The 18,141-nt window shown below is 36.6% G+C and overlaps 1 protein-coding gene across 1 annotated transcript in view; it reads left to right on the top strand.

Annotated features, from left to right (window-relative positions):
- Positions 1 to 14,499, top strand: part of rab11fip1a (RAB11 family interacting protein 1 (class I) a) — a 28,738-nt gene extending 14,239 nt beyond the window's left edge. Inside the window, exons 2-6 of the mRNA XM_067395259.1 lie at positions 821 to 1,239; positions 2,117 to 2,416; positions 3,013 to 3,892; positions 10,544 to 10,655; positions 12,624 to 14,499. Of these exons, the coding sequence (XP_067251360.1) occupies positions 821 to 1,239; positions 2,117 to 2,416; positions 3,013 to 3,892; positions 10,544 to 10,655; positions 12,624 to 12,812 (1,900 nt within the window). The 3' untranslated portion in view covers positions 12,813 to 14,499. The remainder of the gene's footprint in view (positions 1 to 820; positions 1,240 to 2,116; positions 2,417 to 3,012; positions 3,893 to 10,543; positions 10,656 to 12,623) is intronic.
- Positions 14,500 to 18,141: the final 3,642 nt, after the last annotated feature.

The following is an 18,141-nucleotide window of genomic DNA, read 5'->3' as shown; positions in this document are numbered from 1 at the left end:
GACCTATTATGTCCTTTTTCAAAGTCTTGATTTTGATTTGGGGTTTACTAGAATAGGGGTTCATGTTTGAATGTTCAAAAACACATTTTTCACATATTTTACATTATTGCAGCACCTCTTTTCCCAGTCTGTCAGTAATTCTCTGTTTAGTTCCTGACTCTATGAAGCCTCTCCTTCTGAAAAACACAATGTGCTCTGTTGGTCAGCTGGACAAGTGTGTTTTGATTGGTTAACCCAGGGGTAGGCAAGTTCGGTCCTAGAGAGCTGCTATCCTGCAGAGTTTAGCTCCAACCCTGAAAAAAAACCAACAACCTTCAGCTGCCTTTAGCCTTAGTAATCCTGAAGAGCTTGATTAGCTTGTTCAGGTGTGTTTGATTAATGTTGGAGCTAAACTCAACATGGGTTAACCGCTTCAAGTGTGTTTCGGAAATGTCAGGCCCCTTACCATGACCATGAGTTTCAGCAAATTACTAACACGTATCAACCAGGTCCTGCCCTTTTTTAGCGTATGACTTCAGTGGGAGTTATTTAAATGAGAAATATTGTGACGTACATGTTCCTGGAAGAAAACTCAAGACTACAATGGACTTGTTTCATGGTGATCAGAAACGGTGCTTACGGTGCAGAGACAATAACTCCCTTTGAAGTGACTTTGTGCTTTGTAACTTTGCAGACATTTTTCATGCTCAAACAGCAACATTACACACTAAAGAAAGTTGAAACTGTAAAAAATCATAATAGCTTTAACCTTTAACAACAACAAAAAAGGGGCACGACTGTCATGTTGTCTAATGAAGAATTTGTTTGATTCTCTTTGCAGTTGGTACAAGCTGGTGGATAAGAATGGGAAACAGGAGAAAGACAGAGGGGAAGTTCATTTGGACATTCAGTTCATGAGGAATAACCTGACAGCCAGCATGTTTGACCTCTCCATGGCAGACAAGCCTCGCTCTGGCATCTCCAAGCTCAAGGATAAAATCCGTGGAAAGAAGAAGGACGGCCTGTCGGATTCTGCCTCTGCGATCGTACCCTCCACAGTGGGAACAGACAGTGAAGGGGAAGAAGAGGGCAGTTCAGACTCGCCTAAGAAGAAATCAAAACTGAAATCCTTTTTTGGACCAAAAACAAACCTCCAAAGGAATGTGTCCCAGTCCATGTCAACCCTGGGCACCCTGCCTGAGAAGAACAGTTCACTCAGCAGCAGCAGATCGTCCGGCCTTAATGTGGATTCTCCTGATGGTAAGGTCAAAGGTTATGCATCTTGTCCAAATATGTTTTTTTTTTTTGGTTTAAGCTTTTATATGTCTGCTTTGACCAGTTTACATAGTTAGGATGTATAAAAAAGTATTTTGACATTTAATCCACAGTTACTATATTGATCATGCATCCTTAAATCAATTCACACCATTCATTTTAGATATTTTTGTCATTCATCAAAATGTTTTTGTATGTACACTCCCATTATTATTATTATTATTATTATTATTATTTTTTGGAATAATTAAGATTTTTAAAATGTTCTCTTATGCTCAGCAAGCCTGCATTTATTTGATGAAAAATACAGTAAAACAAAACAGTAATAATGTGAAATATTATCACAATTTAAAATAAACATCTTTTATTTTAAAGGTGCAATATGTAAAAGATTTCAGTAAAATATCCAAAAACCACTAGGCCAGTGTTATATATTTTGTTCACTTGAGTACTTACAATATCCCAAATGTTTGCAACTATTTGTAAATCATGAGAAAATTGCAATTTTAACCAAGGCTCCGGGACGTGTGAGGAGTCACCTGTCAATTGCGTCATACCCGCGTTACCATCGGTTTCCAGTTTTGTTTTGTAGAAACTATGGAAACACCAAATATTTTGTTTTAATAGGCAAGGGAACAACTGTTTTGATATATTTATAGACAGAAAACGACGAAAAAAAAAAAAAAAGAAAAAAAAAAATATATATATATATATATATATATATATATATATATATATATATATATATATATATATATGGATAAGAATGGGAAACAGGAGAAAGACAGAGGGGAAGTTCATTTGGACATTCAGTTCATGAGGAATAACCTGACAGCCAGCATGTTTGACCTCTCCATGGCAGACAAGCCTCGCTCTGGCATCTCCAAGCTCAAGGATAAAATCCGTGGAAAGAAGAAGGACGGCCTGTCGGATTCTGCCTCTGCGATCGTACCCTCCACAGTGGGAACAGACAGTGAAGGGGAAGAAGAGGGCAGTTCTGACTCGCCTAAGAAGAAATCAAAACTGAAATCCTTTTTTGGACCAAAAACAAACCTCCAAAGGAATGTGTCCCAGTCCATGTCAACCCTGGGCACCCTGCCTGAGAAGAACAGTTCACTCAGCAGCAGCAGATCGTCCGGCCTTAATGTGGATTCTCCTGATGGTAAGGTCAAAGGTTATGCATCTTGTCCAAATATCCACATCCGGCCTTAATGTGGATTCTCCTGATGGTAAGGCATCTCCCTATATATATATATATATATATATATATATATATATATATATATATATATAATATATATAGAGAGAGAGAGAGAGAGAGAGAGGCCTCTAGCGGACAGAAAATCTTACATATTGTACTTTTAATATATATTTTTAAATGTTATTTATTCCTAGTGTAAGTAGGTAAATACTTCTGTTTGTTACTGTGTATTGTTACAAAACTAAAATTATTAAATATATATTTTTCTTTGTATTCTGCTAGAAAAACTGTGAGGAAAAAACACTTTAATTTTACATTTTAGTTTGTACTCTTTCAGTTTTTTTTTTTTTTATAGAAATATATTTTGATAAGTAGCTCATACATCTTCTAATATTTGCCTTGATACTAGTTACAAATCAATAAGTCACTGCTAATGATTTTTTCGTTGTTAATATATTGCAGTTAGAAATTTTTAAGTGTGGCTTTATCCAAATTCATTTTGGACCTCAAGGACATTGCAGTTTTAATACATATTGTCTTTTATTTTCTCTTTGCAGTGAAAAAGAAGTTTAAAATTCTAGGACACAAGCGCACTGACAGCTCAGATAGCAAAGTGTCTCTTGGCCCCTTTTCTCTTCTGAGCCGCTCTAAACAAAACATACCGGAGCAGAATAACCTCTGTATCAACGGCAGCCACGTTTATGCAGAGGAACAAGAACCTAAAGCTGCTTTTGGCTCCACACTCAGTCTGAACAGCTCAGGAAAGGGTTCAGTAGAGGATGTTCGTAAAAATCATCAACGAAATGCTTCCGATATCTCCATCGACTCATTGAAAGGCCTAAGCATCCCCTCATACAAGCCTGAAGTGCAAGACAAAACTTCTCTTGTCCCACAGAGCCATCTAGAGGGCAGGAGCCTCAGCTCGCTGGAGCGTCGTGCAGAGGTGGTGGAAGAGGAGAAGGGAAGGAAACCCGAAGTAAGAAGCCTTCAAGAGATGCTGAATCGACAGGAAGAGCAAGAGTTGAGGAAGCAGCAAGAACGAGAGAGAAAACAAGAGGAAGAGAGGAAAAGCAGACTTGAAGAGCAGGAGAAGAAGCGCAAGGAAGAGGAAGAGCTGCAGAAGAAGCGCCGTGAAGAGGAGACGCAGCGAGCCGAGGAGCAGCGGCACCAGGAGGAGAACAGAGTAACTGAACGCCTCTCCTCTCTCTTTGGCATTGGAAGGAAGAAGGAGGAGAAGAGAGAGGAAGCGATGAATGAACCCAAACGTCTGGATGAGCCCTCTTCCACAAACCCCTTTGAAGACATTCCCCTCACACCGGATATTCCAGAAGAGAGATCCACGGACCCACGGAGGGGCGTTAGAACCACCCTCACCCCAACACCACCCGCTAGCATTTTCCCCAGTCGCACAGCAAAAGTGTCTGCCGTCAAGCCAAGGTAAGTGCACATATTGAATAACAAATAATTTATGGCTGGGTGAATAGTTACTTATTAGTTATACATTTGCTGGTGATATAATATTAGGCAATGCTATGATGATTTTAATGCACAGTTTGGTGACCCTCTGCACCTGCAGTTCCTACCCGAACACCCGACACATTAATCAACAGCAACACTAATTATATTCTGTACCCGACCCATTTAACACACAGACTGCAATTCAAACCATATCTACTACATTAATAAATCTAAAAATTGATATCAGGGAGGCAGTTTTGGAGGGCTCCTGTGCAGCGTGGATATTCATAATCACAGGCAGAGGTGACTTAATAGAAATACATAAAAGGTGTGGGCCTTCTTAAAATAACATAAACAATGGACATTATTTGACGTTTAAAAATGCTTCAGTTATGTAATCCACAGTACATCCGTGTCTGTTGATAAAGACAAAAGTTGTTTTAATAGTAGCCAAGAAGCCTTTCTGATAAGTTTCAGTTTTATTAAAATGTTTTAGTAAAAAAATTAAATATTTCTGTTAATTACTGTACATTGTTATATTGGTGAATCCTTATATTCAGTTAGTGGAAAAAAAACCCCACCTTAGTTATATTTAACTACATTTTTACTGTGCTTACGGTTTCAGTTATTATATTATACACTGCCGTTCAAAAGTCTGGGATTATTGAGATTTTTCTTTAAAGAAATTAATGCTTTTATTCAGCAAGAATACATTTAATGTGATTAAAAATCACAGTAAAGACATTTATAATATTACAAAAGATTTCTATTTTAAATAAATGCTGTTCTTTTGAACTTTCCTAGAAGAATCCTCAAAAAAAAAGACATTTCTTTTCAGCATCAGCATATATATTGTTTCCACAAAAATAAAAAATAATAATAATGAGCAACTGTTTTCAACATTTGATAATAATAAGAAATGTTTCTTGAGCACCAAATCATTGGATCATGTGATACTGAAGACTGGAGTAAATTCAAATTAAAAGAAAGACATTTCTATTTTAATATATCTTAAAATGTTGAGTTGTTTTAAGTTGTAATAATATTTAACAATATTACTGTTTTTACTGTATTTTTAATCAAATAAATGCAGCTTTCGTGAGCAGTGGAGACGTCTTTTAAAAACAATTAAAAACTACCGACAAAAATTTTGAACAGTTGTGTACATTATGAACGATCTATATATAGCATTATGAGTTATGAGTGATGTGTGTGTGTGTGTGTGTGTGTGTGTGTGTGTGTGTGTATATATATATATATATATTTTAACTATATTAGCCAGCTCTAATGCAACCCCAGGGAACTGTCTGAGCATTGTTTTCATTTAAACACCATATTTTCTAGCATTCTTATTAGATGCTAAAGAACTAAAGATTTAGAGGTTTTATCTGTACTATATTCAGCTTACCTCATGCTGAGGCTGCATGCTGAATGATGTATCAGGCTGCCCTGTAATGCAGTTAGTATCTTGACACCTGAGAGCTGAGGAAAACCCAGGCTGAAACTCGACTCCCCTCACCTCTGTCTACTCTACTCCTCTTAAAGAGGAACTCCTTTATTTAGACACAGAAAATTGCTTTAAGAAGATGGTTAATAACAGAAGATCTGAAATTTCGACACTAATACTTACTTTACACCGGCACAAAAAATCTAATTTTTTGCTCACATTTGACACAGATCAAAATTAGTTGCATACGTGTAAAAACAAAAATCCACACAAGATCCATTTTTTTGCATCCGATCTGAGCCACTTCCAAATGTGGTTTTAAACCAGATACATATCCAATCTCTGGACATGCGACCTACGTCTAAACACGCATATCCGATTCCAATTTGAATTCCAAGCAATCACAAGGCAAGGGCGACGCGTTTGCTTACTAAAAGGTAGCTGTAATTTTGTATTATGAAGCAGTGTTTGTATGCACTCGCACTGAAAATTCACAGCTTTGTTATTGAGGTAGAAACTTTATATATCTATTTCTTCCTTGAAAGAAATTGCGCCACACACATACAGCAGCTGAATTTCAACCTCTGCCCATTTAATTTAAAAGAGACCGCAGTGTGTTTATTTTATTTTTTTGTTAATTTTTTTATTTTAATAAACCAAAAGCTTCACTGGCTACTCTCTCGTGTGCGCTCTCTCTTTCACTCGCTCTCTTTTATCATTGATTAAAATAAATGTAATCTTACCTGCTACTTTATTTCCCTTCGGAATTCTAGATTTGACGACTGTAGATAAAATAACAAGCGCAAATTACCTTTATTTTCCAGTCTATATTCGTTCAGTCAGAATTCACACTGCAAAACACCCATGACACTGGCAGCTGATAGCTTATCCATTCTGGCAGGTAATCGTGACCACCCGACGTGGAATATATAAATAATTTTAATAGCATGGCCATTCAAAACCCGAAACACATTGGCCAAAAAATCAAATATGGTCAAAAGATTGGATCTGTGCATTAAGACTTGCAGTGTAAATGCAGCCTAACAGGTCAAGAGAGTAAGTGCACAAGTAGTTTTAGTGAAACGGCTCAAAAATTGCTAAACACTGAGGTTTTTACTGAAAGTGTTTAGTGTCCAAAGGCTTCCATTAGCTTCTAGCATTTTTGTTTTTGTTTCTCAGCACAGCTGTATTCCATTGTGAAAGTGTGTGTGTATGGGGGCTGCCTGTAAGGATTGGATGAGATCATTGTTTCTCAACTAGATGTGGGGGTTCAGGTATCATACCCTTTCATAGTTCAGAGTTTCATACCCTTGGGTGAAAGTGGAACATGTTGTATCACAGTGATTTTAGTCAAATAAACAGCTCTACATTCATTCTTCTGTTGAGAGTGCCTGTAATACTTTAGACCGATATAAATTGTGCAGAATTTCACTTGATCCAAAGCATACTAAATGTATACTTTATTTATGGCATTAAGTGTCTGTTAATTTTTATGGCCACAAAGTGTACTCAGAATAGGTTTTATTGTATTAAATGATTTGCATTTGACCCTGTGTAACTTACTTAACCTGTTTGGCCAAAGCCCTTTGATTGGTTCGTGGAGGAAGGAATGTGGACTGGATCGTCAAGTGCTAGACTTCTGGTATGGAGTGAAACAAGTTGTGAAAGATGATGATCTTGTAGACGGACAGTGACTAAGAGACATTGTCTTAGGGAAAAAGGTCTCAAGGATTACTTTTTTTTTTTTTTTTTTCTTGTACTGGGAGTTTTAAGGATTTTAGGAAACTTCGGTTTTGTGGTGATTAACTATTATGGTGAGTAACTAATTTTCTAAAAGCTGAGAATAGATAGAGACAGGAATCTGTTTTGTTGCCTTTGTTTGTGTGGATCTTTTAGATTTGGAAGTGCAGGGTACGTTTCCTCCTGTCTATCTGGGGTTTATGTTTAAAGACTAGAATTGAAATAAAAGATTCATATTTACATTAAGAAATCAGTTGTAGAAATCAGTTTTTTTTATTAAAAAGATATAAATATTTTTTATATATATATATATATGTCATTTAATAGAAAGAAAGACATTGTTTCTATTGTTTTTAAGTGTTCAGATGTTCATGTAAAGTGTTAATGTCAGGCAATGAGGAATGATAAGGAGGGTCCTGTGCTGTATGTATTAAATGGATTGAACTTAGTGTTATCAGTTGCAGTAGTAATGTCCAGCAGAAACATATTGGATTGTAAGCACTGGTATAGCTGTAAATTGACCATTTTATGTTTTTACTCTTTGGCAGATTGGCTCTGAGTGTACTGCCTGAAACCGATAATAGCTATTCCCAATCCCCTTCAGACTCTGTAGACACCCAGAGCACTATCCACGCTTCTCCACTTTCCCCAAACCTCTCTACTAAATCATTTGAGTCTTTTGGTATGTTTTCTGATCTTCATTCTTCTTTGGCACCTCCTAAACCTCAGAGAACTTTTATTGAATCAAGTGAGTCCAGCATGGAAAACCTCTCAGCTCCCAAATCTGATAAGAAGCGAAAGGCTCCTCTACCCCCTGGTAATCATGGGGGCTCGTCCAAGACTGAAAGCCATCCTGATAATGGAGGACAAGTGCATTCACAGAACTCCAAAAAAAGTCAAAGGCCTGCTCTTCCTCTGCCAGACTATGAAACCCTCTTTCCCAAGAAGAGGCATGGGGTCATGAGTCAGACACGTTGGGACCATATTATTGCAGAGGTACACCAGAGGAACTGGGATTTATCTGAAGAGATGAATGTAGATGGACCAGAGAGGCCGATGTCAAATAAATCTGCGGTCTTAAAAGACAGAACCTCAGCAAACCTTAACCAGCACCAAAGGAATCATGAGGCACCTCCACCTGCCCCTGTGAGGCACAAAGAAGCAGTCATGCCCCCCAAAGGCCCTGCAACACCAGAACTATCATTCGAGCCTAATTTACAACATGGTCATATCAGAGAGCCTATATATGCTACGGTAAATAAGCCTGAAAACTCCAAGAACATGGAAAATAAGCCACCTCCCGTTGTCCATAGTAGACATATACCTCAGGAGATGGAAACGATGACTCCGACTCCTGATATCATTACCCATCAACTCTCCCAGTCAAAAGAGAAGCCTACACCAGCTGCCAGAGCCATACAAAATGTTAATTCAAAGACTGATGAGGCAGCTAAACAAGTGCCTTCAGTAAAACCAAGACAACAGTCATTATTAAAGGACCCAGTCAAACAAGTCCAACCAGACAAGCGGGTAACAGCTCAACCCATGACATCAGAAAACAACAAAGTTGAGAAACCATACAAGGGCCAGAATGAAAACATCTCTACAGATGTGTTTGTTGAAGCAGACTACCTTAAAACTGCTGAAATTCCAGAAGAACTGCATTTGGGGAAACTGACTAATGAACCTGAGGGGAAAGGAATGACTGCTTTTGACCCATTCCCAAGTGATGACCTAATATCTAAAGATCCCTGGGCTTTACCACAGCAGACCACAAATGAAGATGACCTGTTCACAAGGGGCCCAAAGAAAATGTTAAATCTTAAAGATCAGGCATCGACCACTGATAAAAAAGATGCATTTGCAAACAAAGGGAAAACTGATCCATTCACAAATCTTTCTGAATATGGCACAGCACCGAAACTGGAGCGCGGAAAACAATCTCCCAGCTTTACTGAACAAGCCAGAGCTTCATTTCAAAGAAATTTTTCACTTAAAAAGAAACGCCAGTACACAACTACTGGGAAAGTTGGTACAGAGAATGGTAGTCTGGGTAGATCAGTTTCTCAGTCTTCACAAGATGCTGAAGATGTTGAGCTGACTGTAACTAGTGTTGCTTCAGCAGACCGAACTGAACCCACCCTAGTAACATCTGAATCCCCTATTGGGGGCAAGACTGCTCTTCGTGCTTGGGTCTCACCATCAGAGGCTCAACCAGTTAGTAGTGGAAGCGCTGTTTCTAATTCAAGAAGGTGAGAAAAGTTCTCCCAACCCCTACTAACAACTACTTGAACTCCTCCAACAGTCTCACCGTTGTTGTGCTAAACCCATCGACTTTCAAATCAGCAGCTTTTATTTACCCTGAAACTTCCTCAATCAATCTCTGGCCTTTGGGATTTGTTCAATTGGTTGCTTAGTGGTTGGTTACTGCTTCCTGGGATTGTGATTGTTGGCCTGGGGTTTTGCTATTGATTGTTGATATTTGTGGTTCAGAATGTCATGGTCTTTTAGGATGTGTGTAAATTAGAACAGAGGCAGTGTCACATAATACAACAAACAGTTTTGTTATTGTAGGCTATATTATATTGATTACCTTAACAATGTGTACATTTTATAAAACTGGATCCATATGAAATGCTGTAGATGTGAGATTTACTTAACATACTCATTGAAGTTTACATGAAACTGATGCATACAAGACTAAGAGGTCACGTATTCATATACTGGGGAGCATGAGTGGTGGGGCACAATTTGCGTTTGTTCCGAAGATCACGTTGTTTCGCTGGATATATACATTATGCATGATTCTTAATTGCTCTACCTCAAAGGTGCTTGTACATTTCTCTGCTGTACTTTTTTTGATCTTTTGATTTCGTTGGGAATTATACATTGGGTGAGTTTGGAATGGTTTACTAACACTTGCCAAGAACTGCTGTCTGCATATGATGATAACGCATGTATTCTTTTACTACATTGCATGTTTACATCAGCAAGAGGTGTCAAAATATATACACTTATTTGACATTTTTTACTTAACTTTTTGCCAGTCATTCATCTCTCCTGAAATGGTCAAACATGTATTATGCTATGCAGTATCCTATGTAGTGTGCTGTAGTGGTTGTATACTGCACATTTTCACAAATGTAGTTCCAACAGTATATGTGCAAACAGAAAATTTGCATACATAGTACTAAATTCTTAGCATGAGATGAGCAATAAGGTATGCCCTTCCAAACATATCCATGTCTCCTTAATCAAATACTAAAATGAAGTGGGTACATGTTCAAAGTTTACTTTTATAAACATTTTCTAAGGGTTTGTTTTATCCTTAAAAGTGCACATCCTCCTCTTGGATGAATGAAAATGCTCTAATTATTAGCCATCGTTTGCAGTAAATTTTTCATGTTCATTGCGTTAATATGTCCATATCTCTCCTTTCTCAGGCCTCACCCAGTGAAACCCTTGAGCACCACAGAGAGTCAGTCTTCCAGTGTTCTTTCTGTAGGGAAAGACCCAAAGATTATCACCATCAAGGAAATGGCTGAGAAGCCAAAGGTACAGTAATTTATCTACCTACTGCCTTCTTACTATTTAGCACAGGGGTCAGTGACCTTTTGTCATGAAGTGCCATTTTTAAGTTTCCTAGTTAAGCACTATGCTGTTTCTGAAGCAATTTTCCATAAAATTAGTTTTAAATGTCAAAACACAAGTTACTTTGTTTTTAGGTTTAAATTAAACCGATTTTCAGTTTGACCCTACTGAACCCGTCTATACGTGAACGGAGTTTGCACATCACCATCATTGTTTAATAGGACTCTATATACTTAGTTGAATATCTCTGAAATTTATAACAGTAACTTTTTTTTTCTCAAAGCTAAATGCAACAAATCCAGCAGAACACACTGCAAGCTCTGTCAGATTTAATTTGTGTAATACATCTGCTGTCTTGATCTGTCTTCAGTGGCTTGTTATAGCTCCTAACTTAATAAAACAAGCTGTGTCACCATAAGGAATGATTATCTCAAAATGTAGATCTGTATGCAGGTGTGAGGTACTTTATCTAAATGAAGTGCATTCACTAGTCACTATGACTTTGCCAAGACATGTTCCTGGATCAACATATTTTGTAAAACAACATTCCTGTTTGAAAAATTTAGTCCTAAACCTAAACTTATCCCTAAAATCAGAGGGAAATGATAGGTGAATGACACTGATGTAGAAGCACCTAACTCTGTTTGGAAGCCTGAAGGGAGGAATGAAAAATTTGTCAATGCTTTTGCGTTCTCTTGCAAATGTTTTGCATTCCCCCAAGAATCTTTGAGTTCGCTCGCAAAATCTTTGCGTTCCGAAGAAAAACTATTCTTTGCGAGTGAATGCAGTGCTTCTCAGGGGAATGCAAAACATTTGCGAGAGAACGCGAAAGCATTGACATAATATTTCTTCCCATCTCATTATTTATTTATTTATTTTGATCACCATGTCCTTTTAGTGGCTCTGTACATGTGCCATAGGTTGCTGACCCCAGATTTAGCACACTGAAGAATAAAAGATGTTAAACACAATGAACAAATGGGAATTGAACGTTTTGTAAAGAAAATCAGGCACACTTTGTTTCTATGTCTGCTTTAGGGATGTACCGATAATTATATTTCAAAGTCGATAACTGATATATTGGCCGATAAATCAAATCAAAATTTTTATATAATTTTTGAGAGCCTGATTACAAAAACAAAAGTCTCACCATTAAAAGCCATGTCCCAAGCACACAATTATAATGTTCTCATTATAATATTACGTCTATATGACAGACTTGCGCTGTACGTTGCACTGTATTTTCCTTTTTGAAGTGATTTCAATCATATTTCAAGCAATTGAAAACCATAATGGCAGACAGTATGTATCTGAAGTGGCTGAGCTGAAGGAAATAATCCATTATTTATTAGCTTTAATATATCGGCCACATTTTCTTATCGGGCCGATAATGATAACATTAAAAAAACGCATATGAGCCGATACCGATATGGTGGCCGACATGTGCATCCCTATAGTCTCTCATTTTGAATTTGATTCTAGTTTTCCAGTATCAGCTGATATTGGGTATTTAATTGTGCATGCTCATTTCTCCTATTTTTTATGTTTGGATTACATCTGTCGTCATCTAACACTCACTGAAAGTTAATTTTTAAAAATTGTTAATTGAACAGTTGTTCATTAACACTGAGAAATGGAAATTCTTTTTATATTACATTTAACATACAATACACTATAATGTTGTGATGCCTACTTGTAGCATTTTAAATTTGCTATTTTTTATTTATTTAGACAAAATAGTACAGAATTTTAATATCAGCCAATAACATGTAATTGTTGGTGTCAGCCAAAATTTCAATATCTGCACATCTGTAATTTTTAAGATAATGAAAAACATCAATTACGTGTATCCAAACGTTTGATGGTACTGTATATCAGTTGACCAATTGTCTCTCTGTTTTTCTCTGTTCCTTCACTTCACCGCATATCCAGATTGGAGAAAGCGCTCCGTACACCCAGCTCACACAGGAGGAACTGATCACACTGGTGGTAAAGCAACAGGCTGAACTATCCAAAAAAGATGCCAGGATCCTTGAGTTAGAAGACTACATTGATAACCTGCTAGTACGCGTCATTGAGGAAAAACCGGCCATCCTGCTTTCACTTAATTCCAAGTGTTAGGGTTTGATCATGACATTTGATTTGACCATGCCCAGATCATAACACTCAGACACTTCAATAGTGTGGGATTTGGCTGATAAACACACAAGGATTTTGGATGTAATATCACATCTCATAATCAGTTTATTTGTGTTAATGCATGACATTCTAATTTCACCACCAATATCTTCCAAATAATTTACTTTTTACTGTGTGTACAGTTTTACTGTGTGTACAGTTTGGATGCTGGGGTATTGTTTTTGTTTGGTTGCTTTTTTTTTTCTTGATTGGAACATGGTACCAGCTCACTCCAAAATCTACCCCACAAAAAATACATCTTATTTATTTATCATCTCATTGTATTTCTGTGAACCTTTCCATTTAGGCAAAGAGAGAGCTTCTTAATGCATTATTTATTGCAGTCTTAAGCTTGTATTTGAAGATTTTCCTTCTCCCTGAAGTGATTTGTTTTGATCTTGACTACTGCGTTCATTACTGTTGATGCGGCCTTATGTCTGTTGGGGTTCAAATCAAGGGCAGACATTTACACTATAAGCACTTTTTTTGACCTGAACAGGGTGTTTTATTCATGAAGGATAGTGTTTTTATATTGAGTAATTATCTGAAATACCCTATAGAATTACCTCTGTAGAAATGCCTTAATGAAGAAATATTTTTCTTGCCTGTATGTATACTTCTGCTTATGAAAGGCCTTTGTTCTAACACTGGACATATAGTTCATTTTCGGTGCCCTGTTCAATACTGACTACATACTTGCTCTTTTTGTTAAACTTCATAAACTAAAAGTTTTTCAGCTGAATTGGCAGTCAGCTGTTAAATGAATCAAAATCTGAATGTTTTATGCCACATGTTTGTTTTTATATTATAGTGATGTTGACCAGGGATTAATAAGCATTCTTTTTAAAAAAAAAAAAGGAAAAAAAAGAAAGAAAAAAGCTTGATATCAATATTTTAAGCACATGTACATACGGTGACACTGCAATGGATAATAATGAACAAGCAATAACTGTGTTTGCAGAATTTTGTTTCTTGAATTTCAGGTAATGCGGTACTTTCCTCAAACCGGGATCTTTTGCGCTGTATCATGTAGCCTGTGTCTAGAGATTCTGTTGAGAAACCAAAGATCTGTGATTTAAAACTGAGGTCTTACCCTACAGTACCGGTCACAAATCTGCTCTCCACTACATGTTCCATTTTTATTATTAATATTATTAATGATTTTAATGACTGAGTAAACATTTACTTGTTATTTACTTACCCTGTCCATTTGTGTAACTATTGAGGATACCTTTAATTATGTCTTTTATTTGTTTGTCATTAATTTTAATTAGACAGAATTAGTCCGTTTTCTGTGTTGCAGTCATATAAAGTCATGAGAACAATTATAATCAAGAGCTTCTGCTGTGTTCGTTCAAGTGTTAATCACTTCGAGTGAGTTCACTAAACTATTCACAGCATTTTCACTGTTACCAGGTTCTGCACATTCCAAAAACTCCTTCATGTCTGAATTTGAATGAAAAGCCTTATTAATTATTGCAGATGCTATGCATATATGCACAAGATATAATTTGTAGACCTGTGCCTTCTCTCTTTTTATTGAACATTCCATGTCATTGTTCCTTAATTTCAATAACTTCTGAAATGTAATTTTGATTATGGCTCAATTCATCGAATAAAACTTAGCTGAACTCACATAGCCTGTGCTTTTATATATAATTTATGGGTATTTTGTATTAATACAATATTTAACAGTAGTATACACATTCAAATACAAAAGTATTTGAGTCTTAATATTTTAATGTGCATGAATGAACTGTTAAAGTGAGGTTTCGCCCAAAAAGGAAAATTCAGTCATCGTTTACTCACCCTCATGTCATTCCAAAATGAGTTTCCTTCTTCTGTGGAACATGAAAGAAGATATTTTGAAAAAGTTTCGACCGTCTTTGTGCACTTAATGAAAGTCGAAACAACATTGGACAATCATTGTTTGGACATTTATACTTTTTTAAAATCTTTATCAAAATATCTTCTTTTGTGTTCTGCAGAAGAAAAAGTTAAAGAACAGCATGAGGGTGAGTAATGATGACTTTTTTTCTTTTTCTTTTTTCTTGGTGACTGTTAAAGGTGACCTATTATGCCCCATTTTACAAGCTTTAATATAAGTCTCAGGGGTCCCCAGAATGAATTTAAGTTTCAGCTCAAAATACCCCATGGATTTTTTATTATAAAATTATAAAATTGCCTGTTTTTGGGTGGGAGAAAAAATGTGCTGATTTGGTGTGTACCAAAACTCACCATACACTGAGGTATGAATACTACAGGATAAGCTCACACATAAAATATAACTCTCATACTGGATCATTACAAACCGTTTGTGAAGCAGATCACATAGGTATGGCATGTATTTTGTGTTTGCTAACATTCGATTCTGAATGAGTCGGTGCTGCACGGCTAACGTGGCTAAAGCTACTCATTCATGAATTATACAGACTGCAAGCGTTTTCGGGTTAAAAATGAAAATAATGACATGGCTCTGGTCTCCGTGCATACAGTAAGAAACGATGGTAACTTTGGCCACATTTAACAGTACATTAGCAACATGTTAACGAAACACATTCAGAAAGACCATTTGCAAACATCACGAAATATATATGAAATTGGATCATGAACAGTTGGTAGGCTATCCATCTTTGAGAATCAACTTCTGTGCAAATCCTGACCCTGACCCTCGTATACAAAGCAGTCTGGTGACTTGCTCATACTGGTATATGAATTAATCTGGACACATTCCATTCATAAAAATAATAATAATAAAAAACAAATACACCACTGCATCCCTATGGCTCAGATGCCAGGAGTTTAGACTTCCGGCGGCCATGGGTGAAAACGTATGCTGCGTTCCAATTCGCCTACATACTACACCCTAAAAGTATATACTCTTTCTGTGAACTAAAAGTACTTACTTTTGAGTGTGTAGTAAAAGAGTAGACAAGCTTTGGGACATACTAACACGTCATACAATCGCGTCTTTTCTCTCTGTCGCATCCAGTCACCGTAAACTGGCCTGTCAATCATCTTACATCCTCCACATTTCATTTAGTTAATTTCCTACCGTATCGGAGAGAAATGCAGCACGTTGATCTGCAGTTGCGGGTCTTTCATGTGGAGAACTCTCCTCATATTAATGCATAATGATGCATTTAAAAGTTAATGGCCAATCGGATCTTTATAAAAGTCCACATTGGTATTTGCAGATGAAAAATAACACGGGTAACATTAAATATATATTTTCTATCAGGTTAAACTGATTATTAGTCACTCAAATCTCTTAGCGTCAATCGCGTATATCCGCCATGTTTTGTAGTTTTTAACACTTTTTACTCGTGTTTGTAGTTCTGAACTGAATCCTCGTCCAATGCGCAATGGGTTGTGGGCAATATTAGCCTCTATAGTGTGCACGGATCCACACTTCGAAAATCTACCGGAAATAGTAGACCATCCGGGGACTTTTGGCATACTCTTTTCAACATACTATGCTTTGGGACACACTTATTTTAATCTCACATACTATTTAGGATGGATAGTATGGACATTGGAACGCAGGGATAGATTCAGGGAAGGTAATGTTATTATAACATCCCCTTCCTACTTCACAAGGAGAGCAAAATCTGAACGGCTCATTTTTTTTTTTCTTTTTTTTTTCACATGCTTGCAGAGAAGGGCTTACAAAAACAAAGTTACTAGGTTGTCCTTTTTCACGTTTTCTAGTTTGATAGATGTAACGTTAGGCCTACGAGGACCCGATTAAGCACTTAAACATGGAAAAAGTAAGATTTTCATGATTCATTTTCTTAAAGAGTTAACGTTAATTCACCCAAAAATGAAAATTCTGTAATTTATTACTTACCCTCATGTCGTTTCACACCTGTAAGACCTTTGTTCATCTTCGGAACACAAATTAAGATACTTTAGTTGAAATCTCCGTGAGAATGACACTTCCTCTCTCAAGATCCATAAAGGTACTAAAAACATATTTAAATCGGTTCATGTGAGTACAGTGGTTCAATATAATATTATAAAGCTTTGAGAATATTTTTGGTGCGCCAAAAAAAAACAAAATAACGATTTATTTAGTGATGGCCGATTTCAAAACACTGCTTCAGGAAGATTCGGAGCACAAATGAATCAGTGTATCGAATCATGATTCAGATCTCGTGTCAAACTGCCAACGGCTGAAATCACGTCGGCGCTCCGAACAGCAGATTCGATACACTGATTCATTTGTGCTCCGAATCTTCCTGAAGCAGTGTTTGGAAATCGGCCATAACTAAATAGGTCGTTATTTAGTTTTTTTTTTTTTTTTTTGGCGCTCCACAAATATTCTCGTCGCTTTATAATAATAATATTGAACCACTGTACTCAAATGAACCGATTTAAATATGTTTTAGTAACGTTACCTTTATGGATCTGAGGAAGTGTCATTGCTCCATATGCAGGCCTCACGGAGCCATCGGATTTCAACTAAAATATCTTAATTAATTTGTGTTCTGAAGGTTAACGAAGGTTTTACGGGTGTGGAACGGCATGAGGGTAGGCTAAGTAATAAATGACAGAATTTTTGGGTGAACTAACCCTTTAATGAAAGTTTAGCCTAATTTAGCCAATTCTCACTATTAACTAACTATTAACTACGACTTCAATTACTGCTAACAAATATAGAACTATTTTATTGAACCTTTATTGAATAATCTAAAAAATACCAAAAACGAAGAAGAAATTCTGATGCATGTAATGTAAATCAATCTTTACAGTTTAACAGACTACTTCTATTTACATAAAAGACATATAAATATCAGATGTCTACTGTATATCTCCCAAATGTCTTTAAATTAAACTAAAATTTAAATAAGTTTTATGATCAAAGCTCTGTAGTTGTTTGCAATGCAATACAACCAAGATTTAGAGATATATACATTCCTCAAAAACCTGATGAAGTTATAGTAACTGATCAAATATCAGTTGACATAAGCTTTATAATAACTTTAACTAATGATGAATAACGTGATGGTATAAACCAGTGAAGCTTAGAGCAGCAGACTGTTGAGTACAGTTTTGTTCAGCAGATGGCAGTAGAATGCAGCACACTGTATTCTCTACTATATGTCAGGCAGCTCAAGAGGATGGTACAGCCCTTATCATTATATGTGTACTGTATAAAAATGATTCTTGGCTGTTATTATAATTGACTTTTACATGCAGAGAGTGTGAGCCTGATGCCACTCAACACACAACTATCAAAATATCTGAAGCTAATTGCGTTCCTTATTCA

The sequence above is a fragment of the Chanodichthys erythropterus genome, chromosome 9, assembly GCF_024489055.1.
Source record: "Chanodichthys erythropterus isolate Z2021 chromosome 9, ASM2448905v1, whole genome shotgun sequence".
NCBI lineage: Eukaryota > Metazoa > Chordata > Actinopteri > Cypriniformes > Xenocyprididae > Chanodichthys > Chanodichthys erythropterus.
The sequence above is the reverse complement of the archived record's forward strand: the minus strand, read 5'-3'. Positions and strand labels throughout refer to the sequence as shown.